Source organism: Eutrigla gurnardus, assembly GCF_963514095.1.
Source record: "Eutrigla gurnardus genome assembly, chromosome: 5".
NCBI lineage: Eukaryota > Metazoa > Chordata > Actinopteri > Perciformes > Triglidae > Eutrigla > Eutrigla gurnardus.
In genome coordinates, this window is record NC_139919.1 from 19,615,567 (window position 1) to 19,642,518 (window position 26,952).

Genomic DNA, 26,952 nt, shown 5'->3' on the forward strand with positions numbered 1-26,952 from the left:
TTTTCATCCATTTAATTGTCTTTTAAGTTACTATCTATCAAAGAGTGGTACATTTCATTACTGCTGACTCACAATGGAGGATCAACAGAGAAAGGAGACCATTCAACTTCCAGTCCCAAAAAAAAGGAAATAAAAATGTAATGGAAGTGAGGAAGGAAAATCATCAAGAAGCAAAGCGACCGCCAACGAGGGAAAGAGACAGACCTCCTTTCAGTGTGGAGCATTTGAAGGCGTCACGCACATAAGAGACAGTAGACACTGTTCGGTGAGGGATATGAGGTCCCAGAGGGTCGCCTGTAGTTCCACTGCCACTTTATACTACTGGTTGTCAAACATACACATGTCAAGTCTACAGAGTACTTGAAGTTGGGAGTGTACCTGAAGAAAGGGGCACTTCGGTCAGGTCATAGATCTCTTCAGCTGAGTTTTTATCTTTCTTTTTCTTTTTCTCTTCGATGGGCCGAAGAAGTGAGAGCTCCTCGGGGCGACGGATATCTGTCGAACAGAGAGGAAATAATGCCAAAGAAATTAGCTTTATAAAACAAACTGACCCAGGCTGAGCAGTTCTACGAACAGAAATTAATAGGTAGAGAGAGGACAGCATGATGAGATAATGGAAATACACATTGCACTGTCAATTGTTCAATTTAGTGAATCGAATGTTACACTTTTTTAGTCGACAAACTTTTATAGGCTCTGTGGTGCAACGGTAGAGCGTCTGGCTCCAGATCAGAAGGTTGCATGTTCAAATCATGTCAGGGTCATTGATTGTCTCCATCAAGCTAGTTTCTGAACACAATGGTTATATAAGGGTGAACTTTATCAATTGCTTGAGATGGTTTTATCCTTTAACTGCAAAATATCCTCTGCATCATGGATCAAGGAAACAATTCCACCAGAAATTAAACTACAAAAATACAACCAGCAACACAATACTGTTTCTATTTTTAAATTCAGTGAATCGAATGTTACACTTTTTTAGTTGACAAACTTTTATAGGCTCTGTGGCGCAACGGTAGCGCGTCTGACTCCAGATCAGAAGGTTGCATGTTCAAATCATGTCAGGGTCATTGTTTGTCTCCATGAAGCTGTGTGTGAAAATCAATGGCCACACAGAAGAGGATGCTGTCAATTGTTGGATCTCTCTTGGTCCTTTAACTGGAAAATGTCCTCTGAATCATGGGACAAGGAAATGACCAGCAATTCGACAAAACATTTACTAGCACCTACACTGTCAATTGTTCAATTTAGTGAATAGAATGTTATGCTTCTCTCGTCAAAAGAGGGTTTATGGGCTCTGTGGCGCAACGGTAGCGCGTCTGACTCCAGATCAGAAGGTTGCATGTTCAAATCATGTCAGGGTCATTGATTGTCTCCCTCAAGCTAGTTTCTGAACACAATGGTAATATGAGGGTGAACTTTATCAATTGCTTGAGATGCTTTTATCCTTTAACTGCAAAATATCCTCTGCATCATGGATCAAGGAAACAATTCCACCAGAAATTAAACTACAAAAATACAACCAGCAACACAATACTGTTTCTATTTTTAAATTCAGTGAATCGAATGTTACACTTTTTTAGTTGACAAACTTTTATAGGCTCTGTGGCGCAACGGTAGCGCGTCTGACTCCAGATCAGAAGGTTGCATGTTCAAATCATGTCAGGGTCATTGTTTGTCTCCATGAAGCTGTGTGTGAAAATCAATGGCCACACAGAAGAGGATGGTGTCAATTGTTGGATCTCTCTTGGTCCTTTAACTGGAAAATGTCCTCTGAATCATGGGACAAGGAAATGACCAGCAATTCGACAAAACATTTACTAGCAGCTACACTGTCAATTGTTCAAATTAGTGAATAGAATGTTAGGCTTCACTCGTCAAAAGAGGGTTCATGGGCTCTGTGGCGCAACGGTAGCGCGTCTGACTCCAGATCAGAAGGTTGCATGTTCAAATCATGTCAGGGTCATTGATTGTCTCCCTCAAGCTAGTTTCTGAACACAATGGTAATATGAGGGTTAACTTTATCAATTGCTTGAGATGGTTTTATCCTTTAACTGCAAAATATCCTCTGCATCATGGATCAAGGAAACAATTCCACCAGAAATTAAACTACAAAAATACAACCAGCAACACAATACTGTTTCTATTTTTAAATTCAGTGAATCGAATGTTACACTTTTTTAGTTGACATACTTTTATAGGCTCTGTGGCGCAACGGTAGCGCGTCTGACTCCAGATCAGAAGGTTGCATGTTCAAATCATGTCAGGGTCATTGTTTGTCTCCATGAAGCTGTGTGTGAAAATCAATGGCCACACAGAAGAAGATGGTGTCAATTGTTGGATCTCTCTTGGTCCTTTAACTGGAAAATGTCCTCTGAATCATGGGACAAGGAAATTACCAGCAATTCGACAAAACATTTACTAGCAGCTACACTGTCAATTGTTCAATTTAGTGAATAGAATGTTAGGCTTCTCTCGTCAAAAGAGGGTTTGTGGGCTCTGTGGCGCAACGGTAGCGCGTCTGACTCCAGATCAGAAGGTTGCATGTTCAAATCATGTCAGGGTCATTGTTTGTCTCCATGAAGCTGTGTGTGAAAATCAATGGCCACACAGAAGAGGATGGTGTCAATTGTTGGATCTCTCTTGGTCCTTTAACTGGAAAATGTCCTCTGAATCATGGGACAAGGAAATGACCAGCAATTCGACAAAACATTTACTAGCAGCTACACTGTCAATTGTTCAATTTAGTGAATAGAATGTTATGCTTCTCTCGTCAAAAGAGGGTTTATGGGCTCTGTGGCGCAACGGTAGCGCGTCTGACTCCAGATCAGAAGGTTGCATGTTCAAATCATGTCAGGGTCATTGATTGTCTCCCTCAAGCTAGTTTCTGAACACAATGGTAATATGAGGGTGAACTTTATCAATTGCTTGAGATGCTTTTATCCTTTAACTGCAAAATATCCTCTGCATCATGGATCAAGGAAACAATTCCACCAGAAATTAAACTACAAAAATACAACCAGCAACACAATACTGTTTCTATTTTTAAATTCAGTGAATCGAATGTTACACTTTTTTAGTTGACATACTTTTATAGGCTCTGTGGCGCAACGGTAGCGCGTCTGACTCCAGATCAGAAGGTTGCATGTTCAAATCATGTCAGGGTCATTGTTTGTCTCCATGAAGCTGTGTGTGAAAATCAATGGCCACACAGAAGAAGATGGTGTCAATTGTTGGATCTCTCTTGGTCCTTTAACTGGAAAATGTCCTCTGAATCATGGGACAAGGAAATTACCAGCAATTCGACAAAACATTTACTAGCAGCTACACTGTCAATTGTTCAATTTAGTGAATAGAATGTTAGGCTTCTCTCGTCAAAAGAGGGTTTGTGGGCTCTGTGGCGCAACGGTAGCGCGTCTGACTCCAGATCAGAAGGTTGCATGTTCAAATCATGTCAGGGTCATTGTTTGTCTCCATGAAGCTGTGTGTGAAAATCAATGGCCACACAGAAGAGGATGGTGTCAATTGTTGGATCTCTCTTGGTCCTTTAACTGGAAAATGTCCTCTGAATCATGGGACAAGGAAATGACCAGCAATTCGACAAAACATTTACTAGCAGCTACACTGTCAATTGTTCAATTTAGTGAATAGAATGTTATGCTTCTCTCGTCAAAAGAGGGTTTATGGGCTCTGTGGCGCAACGGTAGCGCGTCTGACTCCAGATCAGAAGGTTGCATGTTCAAATCATGTCAGGGTCATTGATTGTCTCCCTCAAGCTAGTTTCTGAACACAATGGTAATATGAGGGTGAACTTTATCAATTGCTTGAGATGCTTTTATCCTTTAACTGCAAAATATCCTCTGCATCATGGATCAAGGAAACAATTCCACCAGAAATTAAACTACAAAAATACAACCAGCAACACAATACTGTTTCTATTTTTAAATTCAGTGAATCGAATGTTACACTTTTTTAGTTGACAAACTTTTATAGGCTCTGTGGCGCAACGGTAGCGCGTCTGACTCCAGATCAGAAGGTTGCATGTTCAAATCATGTCAGGGTCATTGTTTGTCTCCATGAAGCTGTGTGTGAAAATCAATGGCCACACAGAAGAGGATGGTGTCAATTGTTGGATCTCTCTTGGTCCTTTAACTGGAAAATGTCCTCTGAATCATGGGACAAGGAAATGACCAGCAATTCGACAAAACATTTACTAGCAGCTACACTGTCAATTGTTCAAATTAGTGAATAGAATGTTAGGCTTCACTCGTCAAAAGAGGGTTCATGGGCTCTGTGGCGCAACGGTAGCGCGTCTGACTCCAGATCAGAAGGTTGCATGTTCAAATCATGTCAGGGTCATTGATTGTCTCCCTCAAGCTAGTTTCTGAACACAATGGTAATATGAGGGTGAACTTTATCAATTGCTTGAGATGGTTTTATCCTTTAACTGCAAAATATCCTCTGCATCATGGATCAAGGAAACAATTCCACCAGAAATTAAACTACAAAAATACAACCAGCAACACAATACTGTTTCTATTTTTAAATTCAGTGAATCGAATGTTACACTTTTTTAGTTGACATACTTTTATAGGCTCTGTGGCGCAACGGTAGCGCGTCTGACTCCAGATCAGAAGGTTGCATGTTCAAATCATGTCATGGTCATTGTTTGTCTCCATGAAGCTGTGTGTGAAAATCAATGGCCACACAGAAGAGGATGGTGTCAATTGTTGGATCTCTCTTGGTCCTTTAACTGGAAAATGTCCTCTGAATCATGGGACAAGGAAATGACCAGCAATTCGACAAAACATTTACTAGCAGCTACACTGTCAATTGTTCAATTTAGTGAATAGAATGTTAGGCTTCTCTCGTCAAAAGAGGGTTTATGGGCTCTGTGGCACAACGGTAGCGCGTCTGACTCCAGATCAGAAGGTTGGATGTTCAAATCATGTCAGGGTCATTGATTGTCTCCCTCAAGCTAGTTTCTGAACACAATGGTAATATGAGGGTGAACTTTATCAATTGCTTGAGATGGTTTTATCCTTTAACTGCAAAATATCCTCTGCATCATGGATCAAGGAAACAATTCCACCAGAAATTAAACTACAAAAATACAACCAGCAACACAATACTGTTTCTATTTTTAAATTCAGTGAATCGAATGTTACACTTTTTTAGTTGACAAACTTTGATAGGCTCTGTGGCGCAACGGTAGCGCGTCTGACTCCAGATCAGAAGATTGAATGTTCAAATCATGTCAGGGTCATTGTTTGTCTCCATGAAGCTGTGTGTGAAAATCAATGGCTACACAGAAGAGGATGGTGTCAATTGTTGGATCTCTCTTGGTCCTTTAACTGGAAAATGTCCTCTGAATCATGGGACAAGGAAATGACCAGCAATTCGACAAAACATTTACTAGCAGCTACACTGTCAATTGTTCAAATTAGTGAATAGAATGTTAGGCTTCACTCGTCAAAAGAGGGTTTATGGGCTCTGTGGCGCAACGGGAGCGCGTCTGACTCCAGATCAGAAGGTTGCATGTTCAAATCCTGTCAAGGTCATTGATTGTCTCCCTCAAGCTAGTTTCTGAACACAATGGTAATATGAGGGTGAACTTTATCAATTGCTTGAGATGGTTTTATCCTTTAACTGCAAAATATCCTCTGCATCATGGATCAAGGAAACAATTCCACCAGAAATTAAACTACAAAAATACAACCAGCAACACAATACTGTTTCTATTTTTAAATTCAGTGAATCGAATGTTACACTTTTTTAGTTGACAAACTTTTATAGGCTCTGTGGCGCAACGGTAGCGCGTCTGACTCCAGATCAGAAGGTTGCATGTTCAAATCATGTCAGGGTCATTGTTTGTCTCCATGAAGCTGTGTGTGAAAATCAATGGCCACACAGAAGAAGATGGTGTCAATTGTTGGATCTCTCTTGGTCCTTTAACTGGAAAATGTCCTCTGAATCATGGGACAAGGAAATTACCAGCAATTCGACAAAACATTTACTAGCATCTACACTGTCAATTGTTCAATTTAGTGAATAGAATGTTAGGCTTCTCTCGTCAAAAGAGGGTTTATGGGCTCTGTGGCGCAACGGTAGCGCGTCTGACTCCAGATCAGAAGGTTGCATGTTCAAATCATGTCAGGGTCATTGATTGTCTCCCTCAAGCTAGTTTCTGAACACAATGGTAATATGAGGGTGAACTTTATCAATTGCTTGAGATGCTTTTATCCTTTAACTGCAAAATATCCTCTGCATCATGGATCAAGGAAACAATTCCACCAGAAATTAAACTACAAAAATACAACCAGCAACACAATACTGTTTCTATTTTTAAATTCAGTGAATCGAATGTTACACTTTTTTAGTTGACAAACTTTTATAGGCTCTGTGGCGCAACGGTAGCGCGTCTGACTCCAGATCAGAAGGTTGCATGTTCAAATCATGTCAGGGTCATTGTTTGTCTCCATGAAGCTGTGTGTGAAAATCAATGGCCACACAGAAGAGGATGGTGTCAATTGTTGGATCTCTCTTGGTCCTTTAACTGGAAAATGTCCTCTGAATCATGGGACAAGGAAATGACCAGCAATTCGACAAAACATTTACTAGCAGCTACACTGTCAATTGTTCAAATTAGTGAATAGAATGTTAGGCTTCACTCGTCAAAAGAGGGTTCATGGGCTCTGTGGCGCAACGGTAGCGCGTCTGACTCCAGATCAGAAGGTTGCATGTTCAAATCATGTCAGGGTCATTGATTGTCTCCCTCAAGCTAGTTTCTGAACACAATGGTAATATGAGGGTGAACTTTATCAATTGCTTGAGATGGTTTTATCCTTTAACTGCAAAATATCCTCTGCATCATGGATCAAGGAAACAATTCCACCAGAAATTAAACTACAAAAATACAACCAGCAACACAATACTGTTTCTATTTTTAAATTCAGTGAATCGAATGTTACACTTTTTTAGTTGACATACTTTTATAGGATCTGTGGCGCAACGGTAGCGCGTCTGACTCCAGATCAGAAGGTTGCATGTTCAAATCATGTCAGGGTCATTGTTTGTCTCCATGAAGCTGTGTGTGAAAATCAATGGCCACACAGAAGAGGATGGTGTCAATTGTTGGATCTCTCTTGGTCCTTTAACTGGAAAATGTCCTCTGAATCATGGGACAAGGAAATGACCAGCAATTCGACAAAACATTTACTAGCAGCTACACTGTCAATTGTTCAATTTAGTGAATAGAATGTTAGGCTTCTCTCGTCAAAAGAGGGTTTATGGGCTCTGTGGCGCAACGGTAGAGCGTCTGATTCCAGATCAGAAGGTTGCATGTTCAAATCATGTCAGGGTCATTGATTGTCTCCATGAAGCTGCGCGTGAAAATCAATGGCCACACAGAAGAGGATGGTGTCAATTGTTGGATCTCTCTTGGTCCTTTAACTGGAAAATGTCCTCTGAATCATGGGACAAGGAAATGACTAGCAATTCGACAAAACATTTACTAGCAGCTACACTGTCAATTGTTCAATTTAGTTAATAGAATGTTAGGCTTCACTCGTCAAAAGAGGGTTTATGGGCTCTGTGGCGCAACAGTAGCGCGTCTGACTCCAGATCAGAAAGTTGCATGTTCAAATCATGTCAGGGTCATTGATTGTCTCCCTCAAGCTAGCTTCTGAACACAATGGTAATATGAGGGTGAACTTTATCAATTGCTTGAGATGCTTTTATCCTTTAACTGCAAAATATCCTCTGCATCATGGATCAAGGAAACAATTCCACCAGAAATTAAACTACAAAAATACAACCAGCAACACAAAACTGTTTCTATTTTTAAATTCAGTGAATCGAATGTTACACTTTTTTAGTTGACAAACTTTTATAGGCTCCGTGGCGCAACGGTAGCGCGTCTGACTCCAGATCAGAATGTTGCATGTTCAAATCATGTCAGGGTCATTGTTTGTCTCCATGAAGCTGTGTGTGAAAATCAATGGCCACACAGAAGAAGATGTTGTCAATTGTTGGATCTCTCTTGGTCCTTTAACTGGAAAATGTCCTCTGAATCATGGGACAAGGAAATGACCAGCAATTCGACAAAACATTTACTAGCAGCTACACTGTCAATTGTTCAATTTAGTGAATAGAATGTTAGGCTTCTCTCGTCAAAAGAGGGTTTATGGGCTCTGTGGCGCAACGGTAGAGCGTCTGACTCCAGATCAGAAGGTTGCATGTTCAAATCATGTCAGGGTCATTGATTGTCTCCATGAAGCTGCGCGTGAAAATCAATGGCCACACAGAAGAGGATGGTGTCAATTGTTGGATCTCTCTTGGTCCTTTAACTGGAAAATGTCCTCTGAATCATGGGACAAGGAAATGACCAGCAATTCGACAAAACATTTACTAGCAGCTACACTGTCAATTGTTCAATTTAGTGAATAGAATGTTATGCTTCTCTCGTCAAAAGAGGGTTTATGGGCTCTGTGGCGCAACGGTAGCGCGTCTGACTCCAGATCAGAAGGTTGCATGTTCAAATCATGTCAGGGTCATTGATTGTCTCCCTCAAGCTAGTTTCTGAACACAATGGTAATATGAGGGTGAACTTTATCAATTGCTTGAGATGCTTTTATCCTTTAACTGCAAAATATCCTCTGCATCATGGATCAAGGAAACAATTCCACCAGAAATTAAACTACAAAAATACAACCAGCAACACAATACTGTTTCTATTTTTAAATTCAGTGAATCGAATGTTACACTTTTTTAGTTGACATACTTTTATAGGCTCTGTGGCGCAACGGTAGCGCGTCTGACTCCAGATCAGAAGGTTGCATGTTCAAATCATGTCAGGGTCATTGTTTGTCTCCATGAAGCTGTGTGTGAAAATCAATGGCCACACAGAAGAAGATGGTGTCAATTGTTGGATCTCTCTTGGTCCTTTAACTGGAAAATGTCCTCTGAATCATGGGACAAGGAAATTACCAGCAATTCGACAAAACATTTACTAGCAGCTACACTGTCAATTGTTCAATTTAGTGAATAGAATGTTAGGCTTCTCTCGTCAAAAGAGGGTTTGTGGGCTCTGTGGCGCAACGGTAGCGCGTCTGACTCCAGATCAGAAGGTTGCATGTTCAAATCATGTCAGGGTCATTGTTTGTCTCCATGAAGCTGTGTGTGAAAATCAATGGCCACACAGAAGAGGATGGTGTCAATTGTTGGATCTCTCTTGGTCCTTTAACTGGAAAATGTCCTCTGAATCATGGGACAAGGAAATGACCAGCAATTCGACAAAACATTTACTAGCAGCTACACTGTCAATTGTTCAATTTAGTGAATAGAATGTTATGCTTCTCTCGTCAAAAGAGGGTTTATGGGCTCTGTGGCGCAACGGTAGCGCGTCTGACTCCAGATCAGAAGGTTGCATGTTCAAATCATGTCAGGGTCATTGATTGTCTCCCTCAAGCTAGTTTCTGAACACAATGGTAATATGAGGGTGAACTTTATCAATTGCTTGAGATGCTTTTATCCTTTAACTGCAAAATATCCTCTGCATCATGGATCAAGGAAACAATTCCACCAGAAATTAAACTACAAAAATACAACCAGCAACACAATACTGTTTCTATTTTTAAATTCAGTGAATCGAATGTTACACTTTTTTAGTTGACAAACTTTTATAGGCTCTGTGGCGCAACGGTAGCGCGTCTGACTCCAGATCAGAAGGTTGCATGTTCAAATCATGTCAGGGTCATTGTTTGTCTCCATGAAGCTGTGTGTGAAAATCAATGGCCACACAGAAGAGGATGGTGTCAATTGTTGGATCTCTCTTGGTCCTTTAACTGGAAAATGTCCTCTGAATCATGGGACAAGGAAATGACCAGCAATTCGACAAAACATTTACTAGCAGCTACACTGTCAATTGTTCAAATTAGTGAATAGAATGTTAGGCTTCACTCGTCAAAAGAGGGTTCATGGGCTCTGTGGCGCAACGGTAGCGCGTCTGACTCCAGATCAGAAGGTTGCATGTTCAAATCATGTCAGGGTCATTGATTGTCTCCCTCAAGCTAGTTTCTGAACACAATGGTAATATGAGGGTGAACTTTATCAATTGCTTGAGATGGTTTTATCCTTTAACTGCAAAATATCCTCTGCATCATGGATCAAGGAAACAATTCCACCAGAAATTAAACTACAAAAATACAACCAGCAACACAATACTGTTTCTATTTTTAAATTCAGTGAATCGAATGTTACACTTTTTTAGTTGACATACTTTTATAGGCTCTGTGGCGCAACGGTAGCGCGTCTGACTCCAGATCAGAAGGTTGCATGTTCAAATCATGTCATGGTCATTGTTTGTCTCCATGAAGCTGTGTGTGAAAATCAATGGCCACACAGAAGAGGATGGTGTCAATTGTTGGATCTCTCTTGGTCCTTTAACTGGAAAATGTCCTCTGAATCATGGGACAAGGAAATGACCAGCAATTCGACAAAACATTTACTAGCAGCTACACTGTCAATTGTTCAATTTAGTGAATAGAATGTTAGGCTTCTCTCGTCAAAAGAGGGTTTATGGGCTCTGTGGCACAACGGTAGCGCGTCTGACTCCAGATCAGAAGGTTGGATGTTCAAATCATGTCAGGGTCATTGATTGTCTCCCTCAAGCTAGTTTCTGAACACAATGGTAATATGAGGGTGAACTTTATCAATTGCTTGAGATGGTTTTATCCTTTAACTGCAAAATATCCTCTGCATCATGGATCAAGGAAACAATTCCACCAGAAATTAAACTACAAAAATACAACCAGCAACACAATACTGTTTCTATTTTTAAATTCAGTGAATCGAATGTTACACTTTTTTAGTTGACAAACTTTGATAGGCTCTGTGGCGCAACGGTAGCGCGTCTGACTCCAGATCAGAAGATTGAATGTTCAAATCATGTCAGGGTCATTGTTTGTCTCCATGAAGCTGTGTGTGAAAATCAATGGCTACACAGAAGAGGATGGTGTCAATTGTTGGATCTCTCTTGGTCCTTTAACTGGAAAATGTCCTCTGAATCATGGGACAAGGAAATGACCAGCAATTCGACAAAACATTTACTAGCAGCTACACTGTCAATTGTTCAAATTAGTGAATAGAATGTTAGGCTTCACTCGTCAAAAGAGGGTTTATGGGCTCTGTGGCGCAACGGGAGCGCGTCTGACTCCAGATCAGAAGGTTGCATGTTCAAATCCTGTCAAGGTCATTGATTGTCTCCCTCAAGCTAGTTTCTGAACACAATGGTAATATGAGGGTGAACTTTATCAATTGCTTGAGATGGTTTTATCCTTTAACTGCAAAATATCCTCTGCATCATGGATCAAGGAAACAATTCCACCAGAAATTAAACTACAAAAATACAACCAGCAACACAATACTGTTTCTATTTTTAAATTCAGTGAATCGAATGTTACACTTTTTTAGTTGACAAACTTTTATAGGCTCTGTGGCGCAACGGTAGCGCGTCTGACTCCAGATCAGAAGGTTGCATGTTCAAATCATGTCAGGGTCATTGTTTGTCTCCATGAAGCTGTGTGTGAAAATCAATGGCCACACAGAAGAAGATGGTGTCAATTGTTGGATCTCTCTTGGTCCTTTAACTGGAAAATGTCCTCTGAATCATGGGACAAGGAAATTACCAGCAATTCGACAAAACATTTACTAGCATCTACACTGTCAATTGTTCAATTTAGTGAATAGAATGTTAGGCTTCTCTCGTCAAAAGAGGGTTTATGGGCTCTGTGGCGCAACGGTAGCGCGTCTGACTCCAGATCAGAAGGTTGCATGTTCAAATCATGTCAGGGTCATTGATTGTCTCCCTCAAGCTAGTTTCTGAACACAATGGTAATATGAGGGTGAACTTTATCAATTGCTTGAGATGCTTTTATCCTTTAACTGCAAAATATCCTCTGCATCATGGATCAAGGAAACAATTCCACCAGAAATTAAACTACAAAAATACAACCAGCAACACAATACTGTTTCTATTTTTAAATTCAGTGAATCGAATGTTACACTTTTTTAGTTGACAAACTTTTATAGGCTCTGTGGCGCAACGGTAGCGCGTCTGACTCCAGATCAGAAGGTTGCATGTTCAAATCATGTCAGGGTCATTGTTTGTCTCCATGAAGCTGTGTGTGAAAATCAATGGCCACACAGAAGAGGATGGTGTCAATTGTTGGATCTCTCTTGGTCCTTTAACTGGAAAATGTCCTCTGAATCATGGGACAAGGAAATGACCAGCAATTCGACAAAACATTTACTAGCAGCTACACTGTCAATTGTTCAAATTAGTGAATAGAATGTTAGGCTTCACTCGTCAAAAGAGGGTTCATGGGCTCTGTGGCGCAACGGTAGCGCGTCTGACTCCAGATCAGAAGGTTGCATGTTCAAATCATGTCAGGGTCATTGATTGTCTCCCTCAAGCTAGTTTCTGAACACAATGGTAATATGAGGGTGAACTTTATCAATTGCTTGAGATGGTTTTATCCTTTAACTGCAAAATATCCTCTGCATCATGGATCAAGGAAACAATTCCACCAGAAATTAAACTACAAAAATACAACCAGCAACACAATACTGTTTCTATTTTTAAATTCAGTGAATCGAATGTTACACTTTTTTAGTTGACATACTTTTATAGGATCTGTGGCGCAACGGTAGCGCGTCTGACTCCAGATCAGAAGGTTGCATGTTCAAATCATGTCAGGGTCATTGTTTGTCTCCATGAAGCTGTGTGTGAAAATCAATGGCCACACAGAAGAGGATGGTGTCAATTGTTGGATCTCTCTTGGTCCTTTAACTGGAAAATGTCCTCTGAATCATGGGACAAGGAAATGACCAGCAATTCGACAAAACATTTACTAGCAGCTACACTGTCAATTGTTCAATTTAGTGAATAGAATGTTAGGCTTCTCTCGTCAAAAGAGGGTTTATGGGCTCTGTGGCGCAACGGTAGAGCGTCTGATTCCAGATCAGAAGGTTGCATGTTCAAATCATGTCAGGGTCATTGATTGTCTCCATGAAGCTGCGCGTGAAAATCAATGGCCACACAGAAGAGGATGGTGTCAATTGTTGGATCTCTCTTGGTCCTTTAACTGGAAAATGTCCTCTGAATCATGGGACAAGGAAATGACTAGCAATTCGACAAAACATTTACTAGCAGCTACACTGTCAATTGTTCAATTTAGTTAATAGAATGTTAGGCTTCACTCGTCAAAAGAGGGTTTATGGGCTCTGTGGCGCAACAGTAGCGCGTCTGACTCCAGATCAGAAAGTTGCATGTTCAAATCATGTCAGGGTCATTGATTGTCTCCCTCAAGCTAGCTTCTGAACACAATGGTAATATGAGGGTGAACTTTATCAATTGCTTGAGATGCTTTTATCCTTTAACTGCAAAATATCCTCTGCATCATGGATCAAGGAAACAATTCCACCAGAAATTAAACTACAAAAATACAACCAGCAACACAAAACTGTTTCTATTTTTAAATTCAGTGAATCGAATGTTACACTTTTTTAGTTGACAAACTTTTATAGGCTCCGTGGCGCAACGGTAGCGCGTCTGACTCCAGATCAGAATGTTGCATGTTCAAATCATGTCAGGGTCATTGTTTGTCTCCATGAAGCTGTGTGTGAAAATCAATGGCCACACAGAAGAAGATGTTGTCAATTGTTGGATCTCTCTTGGTCCTTTAACTGGAAAATGTCCTCTGAATCATGGGACAAGGAAATGACCAGCAATTCGACAAAACATTTACTAGCAGCTACACTGTCAATTGTTCAATTTAGTGAATAGAATGTTAGGCTTCTCTCGTCAAAAGAGGGTTTATGGGCTCTGTGGCGCAACGGTAGAGCGTCTGACTCCAGATCAGAAGGTTGCATGTTCAAATCATGTCAGGGTCATTGATTGTCTCCATGAAGCTGCGCGTGAAAATCAATGGCCACACAGAAGAGGATGGTGTCAATTGTTGGATCTCTCTTGGTCCTTTAACTGGAAAATGTCCTCTGAATCATGGGACAAGGAAATGACTAGCAATTCGACAAAACATTTACTAGCAGCTACACTGTCAATTGTTCAATTTAGTGAATAGAATGTTAGGCTTCACTCGTCAAAAGAGGGTTTATGGGCTCTGTGGCGCAACAGTAGCGCGTCTGACTCCAGATCAGAAAGTTGCATGTTCAAATCATGTCAGGGTCATTGATTGTCTCCCTCAAGCTAGTTTCTGAACACAATGGTAATATGAGGGTGAACTTTATCAATTGCTTGAGATGCTTTTATCCTTTAACTGCAAAATATCCTCTGCATCATGGATCAAGGAAACAATTCCACCAGAAATTAAACTACAAAAATACAACCAGCAACACAATACTGTTTCTATTTTTAAATTCAGTGAATCGAATGTTACACTTTTTTAGTTGACAACCTTCGATAGGCTCTGTGGCGCAACGGTAGCGCGTCTGAATCCAGATCAGAAGGTTGCATGTTCAAATCATGTCAGGGTCATTGTTTGTCTCCATGAAGCTGTGTGTGAAAATCAATGGCCACACAGAAGAGGATGGTGTCAATTGTTGGATCTCTCTTGGTCCTTTAACTGGAAAATGTCCTCTGAATCATGGGACAAGGAAATGACTAGCAATTCGACAAAACATTTACTAGCAGCTACACTGTCAATTGTTCAATTTAGTGAATAGAATGTTAGGCTTCACTCGTCAAAAGAGGGTTTATGGGCTCTGTGGCGCAACGGTAGCGCGTCTGACTCCAGATCAGAAGGTTGCATGTTCAAATCATGTCAGGGTCATTGATTGTCTCCCTCAAGCTAGTTTCTGAACACAATGGTAATATGAGGGTGAACTTTATCAATTGCTTGAGATGCTTTTATCCTTTAACTGCAAAATATCCTCTGCATCATGGATCAAGGAAACAATTCCACCAGAAATTAAACTACAAAAATACAACCAGCAACACAATACTGTTTCTATTTTTAAATTTAGTGAATCGAATGTTACACTTTTTTAGTTGACAAACTTTTATAGGCTCTGTGGCGCAACGGTAGCGCGTCTGACTCCAGATCAGAAGGTTGCATGTTCAAATCATGTCAGGGTCATTGTTTGTCTCCATGAAGCTGTGTGTGAAAATCAATGGCCACACAGAAGAGGATGGTGTCAATTGTTGGATCTCTCTTGGTCCTTTAACTGGAAAATGTCCTCTGAATCATGGGACAAGGAAATGACCAGCAATTCGACAAAACATTTACTAGCAGCTACACTGTCAATTGTTCAAATTAGTGAATAGAATGTTAGGCTTCACTCGTCAAAAGAGGGTTCATGGGCTCTGTGGCGCAACGGTAGCGCGTCTGACTCCAGATCAGAAGGTTGCATGTTCAAATCATGTCAGGGTCATTGATTGTCTCCCTCAAGCTAGTTTCTGAACACAATGGTAATATGAGGGTGAACTTTATCAATTGCTTGAGATGGTTTTATCCTTTAACTGCAAAATATCCTCTGCATCATGGATCAAGGAAACAATTCCACCAGAAATTAAACTACAAAAATACAACCAGCAACACAATACTGTTTCTATTTTTAAATTCAGTGAATCGAATGTTACACTTTTTTAGTTGACATACTTTTATAGGATCTGTGGCGCAACGGTAGCGCGTCTGACTCCAGATCAGAAGGTTGCATGTTCAAATCATGTCAGGGTCATTGTTTGTCTCCATGAAGCTGTGTGTGAAAATCAATGGCCACACAGAAGAGGATGGTGTCAATTGTTGGATCTCTCTTGGTCCTTTAACTGGAAAATGTCCTCTGAATCATGGGACAAGGAAATGACCAGCAATTCGACAAAACATTTACTAGCAGCTACACTGTCAATTGTTCAATTTAGTGAATAGAATGTTAGGCTTCTCTCGTCAAAAGAGGGTTTATGGGCTCTGTGGCGCAACGGTAGAGCGTCTGATTCCAGATCAGAAGGTTGCATGTTCAAATCATGTCAGGGTCATTGATTGTCTCCATGAAGCTGCGCGTGAAAATCAATGGCCACACAGAAGAGGATGGTGTCAATTGTTGGATCTCTCTTGGTCCTTTAACTGGAAAATGTCCTCTGAATCATGGGACAAGGAAATGACTAGCAATTCGACAAAACATTTACTAGCAGCTACACTGTCAATTGTTCAATTTAGTTAATAGAATGTTAGGCTTCACTCGTCAAAAGAGGGTTTATGGGCTCTGTGGCGCAACAGTAGCGCGTCTGACTCCAGATCAGAAAGTTGCATGTTCAAATCATGTCAGGGTCATTGATTGTCTCCCTCAAGCTAGCTTCTGAACACAATGGTAATATGAGGGTGAACTTTATCAATTGCTTGAGATGCTTTTATCCTTTAACTGCAAAATATCCTCTGCATCATGGATCAAGGAAACAATTCCACCAGAAATTAAACTACAAAAATACAACCAGCAACACAAAACTGTTTCTATTTTTAAATTCAGTGAATCGAATGTTACACTTTTTTAGTTGACAAACTTTTATAGGCTCCGTGGCGCAACGGTAGCGCGTCTGACTCCAGATCAGAATGTTGCATGTTCAAATCATGTCAGGGTCATTGTTTGTCTCCATGAAGCTGTGTGTGAAAATCAATGGCCACACAGAAGAAGATGTTGTCAATTGTTGGATCTCTATTGGTCCTTTAACTGGAAAATGTCCTCTGAATCATGGGACAAGGAAATGACCAGCAATTCGACAAAACATTTACTAGCAGCTACACTGTCAATTGTTCAATTTAGTGAATAGAATGTTAGGCTTCTCTCGTCAAAAGAGGGTTTATGGGCTCTGTGGCGCAACGGTAGAGCGTCTGACTCCAGTTCAGAAGGTTGCATGTTCAAATCATGTCAGGGTCATTGATTGTCTCCATGAAGCTGCGCGTGAAAATCAATGCCCACACAGAAGAGGATGGTGTCAATTGTTGGATCTCTCTTGGTCCTTTAACTGGAAAATGTCCTCTGAATCATGGGACAAGGAAATGACTAGCAATTCGACAAAACATTTACTAGCAGCTACACTGTCAATTGTTCAATTTAGTGAATAGAATGTTAGGCTTCACTCGTCAAAAGAGGGTTTATGGGCTCTGTGGCGCAACAGTAGCGCGTCTGACTCCAGATCAGAAAGTTGCATGTTCAAATCATGTCAGGGTCATTGATTGTCTCCCTCAAGCTAGTTTCTGAACACAATGGTAATATGAGGGTGAACTTTATCAATTGCTTGAGATGCTTTTATCCTTTAACTGCAAAATATCCTCTGCATCATGGATCAAGGAAACAATTACACCAGAAATTAAACTACAAAAATACAACCAGCAACACAATACTGTTTCTATTTTTAAATTCAGTGAATCGAATGTTACACTTTTTTAGTTGACAACCTTCGATAGGCTCTGTGGCGCAACGGTAGCGCGTCTGACTCCAGATCAGAAGGTTGCATGTTCAAATCATGTCAGGGTCATTGTTTGTCTCCATGAAGCTGTGTGTGAAAATCAATGGCCACACAGAAGAGGATGGTGTCAATTGTTGGATCTCTCTTGGTCCTTTAACTGGAAAATGTCCTCTGAATCATGGGACAAGGAAATGACTAGCAATTCGTTCAACATTTACTAGCAGCTACACTGTCAATTGTTCAATTTAGTGAATAGAATGTTAGGCTTCACTCGTCAAAAGAGGGTTTATGGGCTCTGTGGCGCAACGGTAGCGCGTCTGACTCCAGATCAGAAGGTTGCATGTTCAAATCATGTCAGGGTCATTGATTGTCTCCCTCAAGCTAGTTTCTGAACACAATGGTAATATGAGGGTGAACTTTATCAATTGCTTGAGATGCTTTTATCCTTTAACTGCAAAATATCCTCTGCATCATGGATCAAGGAAACAATTCCACCAGAAATTAAACTACAAAAATACAACCAGCAACACAATACTGTTTCTATTTTTAAATTCAGTGAATCGAATGTTACACTTTTTTAGTTGACAAACTTTTATAGGCTCTGTGGCGCAACGGTAGCGCGTCTGACTCCAGATCAGAAGGTTGCATGTTCAAATCATGTCAGGGTCATTGTTTGTCTCCATGAAGCTGTGTGTGAAAATCAATGGCCACACAGAAGAGGATGGTGTCAATTGTTGGATCTCTCTTGGTCCTTTAACTGGAAAATGTCCTCTGAATCATGGGACAAGGAAATGACCAGCAATTCGACAAAACATTTACTAGCAGCTACACTGTCAATTGTTCAAATTAGTGAATAGAATGTTAGGCTTCACTCGTCAAAAGAGGGTTCATGGGCTCTGTGGCGCAACGGTAGCGCGTCTGACTCCAGATCAGAAGGTTGCATGTTCAAATCATGTCAGGGTCATTGATTGTCTCCCTCAAGCTAGTTTCTGAACACAATGGTAATATGAGGGTGAACTTTATCAATTGCTTGAGATGGTTTTATCCTTTAACTGCAAAATATCCTCTGCATCATGGATCAAGGAAACAATTCCACCAGAAATTAAACTACAAAAATACAACCAGCAACACAAAAATGTTTCTATTTTTAAATTCAGTGAATCGAATGTTACACTTTTTTAGTTGACAACCTTCGATAGGCTCTGTGGCGCAACGGTAGCGCGTCTGACTCCAGATCAGAAGGTTGCATGTTCAAATCATGTCAGGGTCATTGTTTGTCTCCATGAAGCTGTGTGTGAAAATCAATGGCCACACAGAAGAGGATGGTGTCAATTGTTGGATCTCTCTTGGTCCTTTAACTGGAAAATGTCCTCTGAATCATGGGACAAGGAAATGACCAGCAATTCGACAAAACATTTACTAGCAGCTACACTGTCAATTGTTCAATTTAGTGAATAGAATGTTAGGCTTCTCTCGTCAAAAGAGGGTTTATGGGCTCTGTGGCGCAACGGTAGAGCGTCTGATTCCAGATCAGAAGGTTGCATGTTCAAATCATGTCAGGGTCATTGATTGTCTCCATGAAGCTGCGCGTGAAAATCAATGGCCACACAGAAGAGGATGGTGTCAATTGTTGGATCTCTCTTGGTCCTTTAACTGGAAAATGTCCTCTGAATCATGGGACAAGGAAATGACTAGCAATTCGACAAAACATTTACTAGCAGCTACACTGTCAATTGTTCAATTTAGTTAATAGAATGTTAGGCTTCACTCGTCAAAAGAGGGTTTATGGGCTCTGTGGCGCAACAGTAGCGCGTCTGACTCCAGATCAGAAAGTTGCATGTTCAAATCATGTCAGGGTCATTGATTGTCTCCCTCAAGCTAGCTTCTGAACACAATGGTAATATGAGGGTGAACTTTATCAATTGCTTGAGATGCTTTTATCCTTTAACTGCAAAATATCCTCTGCATCATGGATCAAGGAAACAATTCCACCAGAAATTAAACTACAAAAATACAACCAGCAACACAAAACTGTTTCTATTTTTAAATTCAGTGAATCGAATGTTACACTTTTTTAGTTGACAAACTTTTATAGGCTCCGTGGCGCAACGGTAGCGCGTCTGACTCCAGATCAGAATGTTGCATGTTCAAATCATGTCAGGGTCATTGTTTGTCTCCATGAAGCTGTGTGTGAAAATCAATGGCCACACAGAAGAAGATGTTGTCAATTGTTGGATCTCTCTTGGTCCTTTAACTGGAAAATGTCCTCTGAATCATGGGACAAGGAAATGACCAGCAATTCGACAAAACATTTACTAGCAGCTACACTGTCAATTGTTCAATTTAGTGAATAGAATGTTAGGCTTCTCTCGTCAAAAGAGGGTTTATGGGCTCTGTGGCGCAACGGTAGAGCGTCTGACTCCAGATCAGAAGGTTGCATGTTCAAATCATGTCAGGGTCATTGATTGTCTCCATGAAGCTGCGCGTGAAAATCAATGGCCACACAGAAGAGGATGGTCTCAATTGTTGGATCTCTCTTGGTCCTTTAACTGGAAAATGTCCTCTGAATCATGGGACAAGGAAATGACTAGCAATTCGACAAAACATTTACTAGCAGCTACACTGTCAATTGTTCAATTTAGTGAATAGAATGTTAGGCTTCACTCGTCAAAAGAGGGTTTATGGGCTCTGTGGCGCAACAGTAGCGCGTCTGACTCCAGATCAGAAAGTTGCATGTTCAAATCATGTCAGGGTCATTGATTGTCTCCCTCAAGCTAGTTTCTGAACACAATGGTAATATGAGGGTGAACTTTATCAATTGCTTGAGATGCTTTTATCCTTTAACTGCAAAATATCCTCTGCATCATGGATCAAGGAAACAATTCCACCAGAAATTAAACTACAAAAATACAACCAGCAACACAATACTGTTTCTATTTTTAAATTCAGTGAATCGAATGTTATACTTTTTTAGTTGACTACCTTCGATAGGCTCTGTGGCGCAACGGTAGCGCGTCTGACTCCAGATCAGAAGGTTGCATGTTCAAATCATGTCAGGGTCATTGTTTGTCTCCATGAAGCTGTGTGTGAAAATCAATGGCCACACAGAAGAGGATGGTGTCAATTGTTGGATCTCTCTTGGTCCTTTAACTGGAAAATGTCCTCTGAATCATGGGACAAGGAAATGACTAGCAATTCGACAAAACATTTACTAGCAGCTACACTGTCAATTGTTCAATTTAGTGAATAGAATGTTAGGCTTCACTCGTCAAAAGAGGGTTTATGGGCTCTGTGGCGCAACGGTAGCGCGTCTGACTCCAGATCAGAAGGTTGCATGTTCAAATCATGTCAGGGTCATTGATTGTCTCCCTCAAGCTAGTTTCTGAACACAATGGTAATATGAGGGTGAACTTTATCAATTGCTTGAGATGCTTTTATCCTTTAACTGCAAAATATCCTCTGCATCATGGATCAAGGAAACAATTCCACCAGAAATTAAACTACAAAAATACAACCAGCAACACAATACTGTTTCTATTTTTAAATTCAGTGAATCGAATGTTACACTTTTTTAGTTGACAAACTTTTATAGGCTCTGTGGCGCAACGGTAGCGCGTCTGACTCCAGATCAGAAGGTTGCATGTTCAAATCATGTCAGGGTCATTGTTTGTCTCCATGAAGCTGTGTGTGAAAATCAATGGCCACACAGAAGAGGATGGTGTCAATTGTTGGATCTCTCTTGGTCCTTTAACTGGAAAATGTCCTCTGAATCATGGGACAAGGAAATGACCAGCAATTCGACAAAACATTTACTAGCAGCTACACTGTCAATTGTTCAAATTAGTGAATAGAATGTTAGGCTTCACTCGTCAAAAGAGGGTTCATGGGCTCTGTGGCGCAACGGTAGCGCGTCTGACTCCAGATCAGAAGGTTGCATTTTCAAATCATGTCAGGGTCATTGATTGTCTCCCTCAAGCTAGTTTCTGAACACAATGGTAATATGAGGGTGAACTTTATCAATTGCTTGAGATGGTTTTATCCTTTAACTGCAAAATATCCTCTGCATCATGGATCAAGGAAACAATTCCACCAGAAATTAAACTACAAAAATACAACCAGCAACACAATACTGTTTCTATTTTTAAATTCAGTGAATCGAATGTTACACTTTTTTAGTTGACATACTTTTATAGGCTCTGTGGCGCAACGGTAGCGCGTCTGACTCCAGATCAGAAGGTTGCATGTTCAAATCATGTCAGGGTCATTGTTTGTCTCCATGAAGCTGTGTGTGAAAATCAATGGCCACACAGAAGAAGATGGTGTCAATTGTTGGATCTCTCTTGGTCCTTTAACTGGAAAATGTCCTCTGAATCATGGGACAAGGAAATGACCAGCAATTCGACAAAACATTTACCACCAGCTACACTGTCAATTGTTCAATTTAGTGAATAGAATGTTAGGCTTCTCTCGTCAAAAGAGGGTTTATGGGCTCTGTGGCGCAACGGTAGCGCGTCTGACTCCAGATCAGAAGGTTGCATGTTCAAATCATGTCAGGGTCATTGATTGTCTCCCTCAAGCTAGTTTCTGAACACAATGGTAATATGAGGGTGAACTTTATCAATTGCTTGAGATGGTTTTATCCTTTAACTGCAAAATATCCTCTGCATCATGGATCAAGGAAACAATTACACCAGAAATTAAACTACAAAAATACAACCAGCAACACAATACTGTTTCTATTTTTAAATTCAGTGAATCGAATGTTACACTTTTTTAGTTGACAACCTTCGATAGGCTCTGTGGCGCAACGGTAGCGCGTCTGACTCCAGATCAGAAGGTTGCATGTTCAAATCATGTCAGGGTCATTGTTTGTCTCCATGAAGCTGTGTGTGAAAATCAATGGCCACACAGAAGAGGATGGTGTCAATTGTTGGATCTCTCTTGGTCCTTTAACTGGAAAATGTCCTCTGAATCATGGGACAAGGAAATGACCAGCAATTCGACAAAACATTTACTAGCAGCTACACTGTCAATTGTTCAAATTAGTGAATAGAATGTTAGGCTTCACTCGTCAAAAGAGGGTTCATGGGCTCTGTGGCGCAACGGTAGCGCGTCTGACTCCAGATCAGAAGGTTGCATTTTCAAATCATGTCAGGGTCATTGATTGTCTCCCTCAAGCTAGTTTCTGAACACAATGGTAATATGAGGGTGAACTTTATCAATTGCTTGAGATGGTTTTATCCTTTAACTGCAAAATATCCTCTGCATCATGGATCAAGGAAACAATTACACCAGAAATTAAACTACAAAAATACAACCAGCAACACAATACTGTTTCTATTTTTAAATTCAGTGAATCGAATGTTACACTTTTTTAGTTGACATACTTTTATAGGCTCTGTGGCGCAACGGTAGCGCGTCTGACTCCAGATCAGAAGGTTGCATGTTCAAATCATGTCAGGGTCATTGTTTGTCTCCATGAAGCTGTGTGTGAAAATCAATGGCCACACAGAAGAAGATGGTGTCAATTGTTGGATCTCTCTTGGTCCTTTAACTGGAAAATGTCCTCTGAATCATGGGACAAGGAAATTACCAGCAATTCGACAAAACATTTACTAGCAGCTACACTGTCAATTGTTCAATTTAGTGAATAGAATGTTAGGCTTCTCTCGTCAAAAGAGGGTTTATGGGCTCTGTGGCGCAACGGTAGCGCGTCTGACTCCAGATCAGAAGGTTGCATGTTCAAATCATGTCAGGGTCATTGATTGTCTCCCTCAAGCTAGTTTCTGAACACAATGGTAATATGAGGGTGAACTTTATCAATTGCTTGAGATGGTTTTATCCTTTAACTGCAAAATATCCTCTGCATCATGGATCAAGGAAACAATTACACCAGAAATTAAACTACAAAAATACAACCAGCAACACAATACTGTTTCTATTTTTAAATTCAGTGAATCGAATGTTACACTTTTTTAGTTGACAAACTTTTATAGGCTCTGTGGCGCAACGGTAGCGCGTCTGACTCCAGATCAGAAGGTTGCATGTTCAAATCATGTCAGGGTCATTGTTTGTCTCCATGAAGCTGTGTGTGAAAATCAATGGCCACACAGAAGAGGATGGTGTCAATTGTTGGATCTCTCTTGGTCCTTTAACTGGAAAATGTCCTCTGAATCATGGGACAAGGAAATGACTAGCAATTCGACAAAACATTTACTGGGCAGCTACAGTGTCAATTGTTCAATTTAGTGAATAGAATGTTAGGCTTCTCTCGTCAAAAGAGGGTTTATGGGCTCTGTGGCGCAACGGTAGCGCGTCTGACTCCAGATCAGAAGGTTGCATGTTCAAATCATGTCAGGGTCATTGATTGTCTCCCTCAAGCTAGTTTCTGAACACAATGGTAATATGAGGGTGAACTTTATCAATTGCTTGAGATGGTTTTATCCTTTAACTGCAAAATATCCTCTGCATCATGGATCAAGGAAACAATTCCACCAGAAATTAAACTACAAAAATACAACCAGCAACACAATACTGTTTCTATTTTTAAATTCAGTGAATCGAATGTTACACTTTTTTAGTTGACAAACTTTTATAGGCTCTGTGGCGCAACGGTAGCGCGTCTGACTCCAGATCAGAAGGTTGCATGTTCAAATCATGTCAGGGTCATTGTTTGTCTCCATGAAGCTGTGTGTGAAAATCAATGGCCACAAAGAAGAGGATGGTGTCAATTGTTGGATCTCTCTTGGTCCTTTAACTGGAAAATGTCCTCTGAATCATGGGACAAGGAAATGACTAGCAATTCGACAAAACATTTACTGGGCAGCTACACTGTCAATTGTTCAATTTAGTGAATAGAATGTTAGGCTTCACTCGTCAAAAGAGGGTTTATGGGCTCTGTGGCGCAACGGTAGCGCGTCGGACTCCAGATCAGAAGGTTGCATGTTCAAATCATGTCAGGGTCATTGATTGTCTCCCTCAAGCTAGTTTCTGAACACAATGGTAATATGAGGGTGAACTTTATCAATTGCTTGAGATGGTTTTATCCTTTAACTGCAAAATATCCTCTGCATCATGGATCAAGGAAACAATTCCACCAGAAATTAAACTACAAAAATACAACCAGCAACACAATACTGTTTCTATTTTTAAATTCAGTGAATCGAATGTTACACTTTTTTAGTTGACAAACTTTTATAGGCTCTGTGGCGCAAAGGTAGCGCGTCTGACTCCAGATCAGAAGGTTGCATGTTCAAATCATGTCAGGGTCATTGATTGTCTCCCTCAAGCTAGTTTCTGAACACAATGGTAATATGAGTGTGAACTTTATCAATTGCTTGAGATGGTTTTATCCTTTAACTGCAAAATATCCTCTGCATCATGGATCAAGGAACCAATTCCACCAGAAATTAAACTACAAAAATACAACCAGCAACACAATACTGTTTCTATTTTTAAATTCAGTGAATCGAATGTTACACTTTTTCAGTTGACAAACTTTGATAGGCTCTGTGGCGCAACGGTAGCGCGTCTGACTCCAGATCAGAAGGTTGCATGTTCAAATCATGTCAGGGTCATTGTTTGTCTCCATGAAGCTGTGTGTGAAAATCAATGGCCACACAGAAGAGGATGGTGTCAATTGTTGGATCTCTCTTGGTCCTTTAACTGGAAAATGTCCTCTGAATCATGGGACAAGGAAATGACCAGCAATTCGACAAAACATTTACTAGCAGCTACACTGTCAATTGTTCAATTTAGTGAATAGAATGTTAGGCTTCACTCGTCAAAAGAGGGTTTATGGGCTCTGTGGCGCAACAGTAGCGCGTCTGACTCCAGATCAGAAGGTTGCATGTTCAAATCATGTCAGGGTCATTGATTGTCTCCCTCAAGCTAGTTTCTGAACACAATGGTAATATGAGGGTGAACTTTATCAATTGCTTGAGATGCTTTTATCCTTTAACTGCAAAATATCCTCTGCATCATGGATCAAGGAAACAATTACACCAGAAATTAAACTACAAAAATACAACCAGCAACACAATACTGTTTCTATTTTTAAATTCAGTGAATCGAATGTTACACTTTTTTAGTTGACACACTTTTATAGGCTCTGTGGCGCAACGGTAGCGCGTCTGACTCCAGATCAGAAGGTTGCATGTTCAAATCATGTCAGGGTCATTGTTTGTCTCCATGAAGCTGTGTGTGAAAATCAATGCCCACACAGAAGAGGATGGTGTCAATTGTTGGATCTCTCTTGGTCCTTTAACTGGAAAATGTCCTCTGAATCATGGGACAAGGAAATTACTAGCAATTCGACAAAACATTTACTAGCAGCTACACTGTCAATTGTTCAATTTAGTGAATAGAATGTTAGGCTTCACTCGTCAAAAGAGGGTTTATGGGCTCTGTGGCGCAACGGTAGCGCGTCTGACTCCAGATCAGAAGGTTGCATGTTCAAATCATGTCAGGGTCATTGATTGTCTCCCTCAAGCTAGTTTCTGAACACAATGGTAATATGAGGGTGAACTTTATCAATTGCTTGAGATGGTTTTATCCTTTAACTGCAAAATATCCTCTGCATCATGGATCAAGGAAACAATTACACCAGAAATTAAACTACAAAAATACAACCAGCAACACAATACTGTTTCTATTTTTAAATTCAGTGAATCGAATGTTACACTTTTTTAGTTGACAAACTTTTATAGGCTCTGTGGTGCAACGGTAGCGCGTCTGACTCCAGATCAGAATGTTGCATGTTCAAATCATGTCAGGGTCATTGTTTGTCTCCATCAAGCTGTGTGTGAAAATCAATGGCCACACAGAAGAGGATGGTGTCAATTGTTGGATCTCTCTTGGTCCTTTAACTGGAAAATGTCCTCTGAATCATGGGACAAGGAAATGACTAGCAATTCGACAAAACATTTACTGGGCAGCTACACTGTCAATTGTTCAATTTAGTGAATAGAATGTTAGGCTTCACTCGTCAAAAGAGGGTTTATGGGCTCTGTGGCGCAACGGTAGCGCGTCTGACTCCAGATCAGAAGGTTGCATGTTCAAATCATGTCAGGGTCATTGATTGTCTCCCTCAAGCTAGTTTCTGAACACAATGGTAATATGAGGGTGAACTTTATCAATTGCTTGAGATGGTTTTATCCTTTAACTGCAAAATATCCTCTGCATCATGGATCAAGGAAACAATTCCACCAGAAATTAAACTACAAAAATACAACCAGCAACACAACACTGTTTCTATTTTTAAATTCAGTGAATCGAATGTTACACTTTTTTAGTTGACAAACTTTTATAGCCTCTGTGGCGCAAAGGTAGCGCGTCTGACTCCAGATCAGAAGGTTGCATGTTCAAATCATGTCAGGGTCATTGATTGTCTCCCTCAAGCTAGTTTCTGAACACAATGGTAATATGAGTGTGAACTTTATCAATTGCTTGAGATGGTTTTATCCTTTAACTGC

The 26,952-nt window shown here is 40.4% G+C and overlaps 1 protein-coding gene across 2 annotated transcripts in view; it reads right to left on the minus strand.

Annotated features, from left to right (window-relative positions):
* The window catches only part of fermt3b (FERM domain containing kindlin 3b), a 60,745-nt gene that overhangs the window by 6,237 nt on the left and 27,556 nt on the right, over positions 1–26,952 (minus strand). For both annotated transcript variants that reach the window (XM_084010015.1, XM_084010014.1), the window contains exon 4: positions 379–495. In XM_084010015.1, the coding sequence (XP_083866141.1) occupies positions 379–495 (117 nt within the window). The remainder of the gene's footprint in view (positions 1–378; positions 496–26,952) is intronic.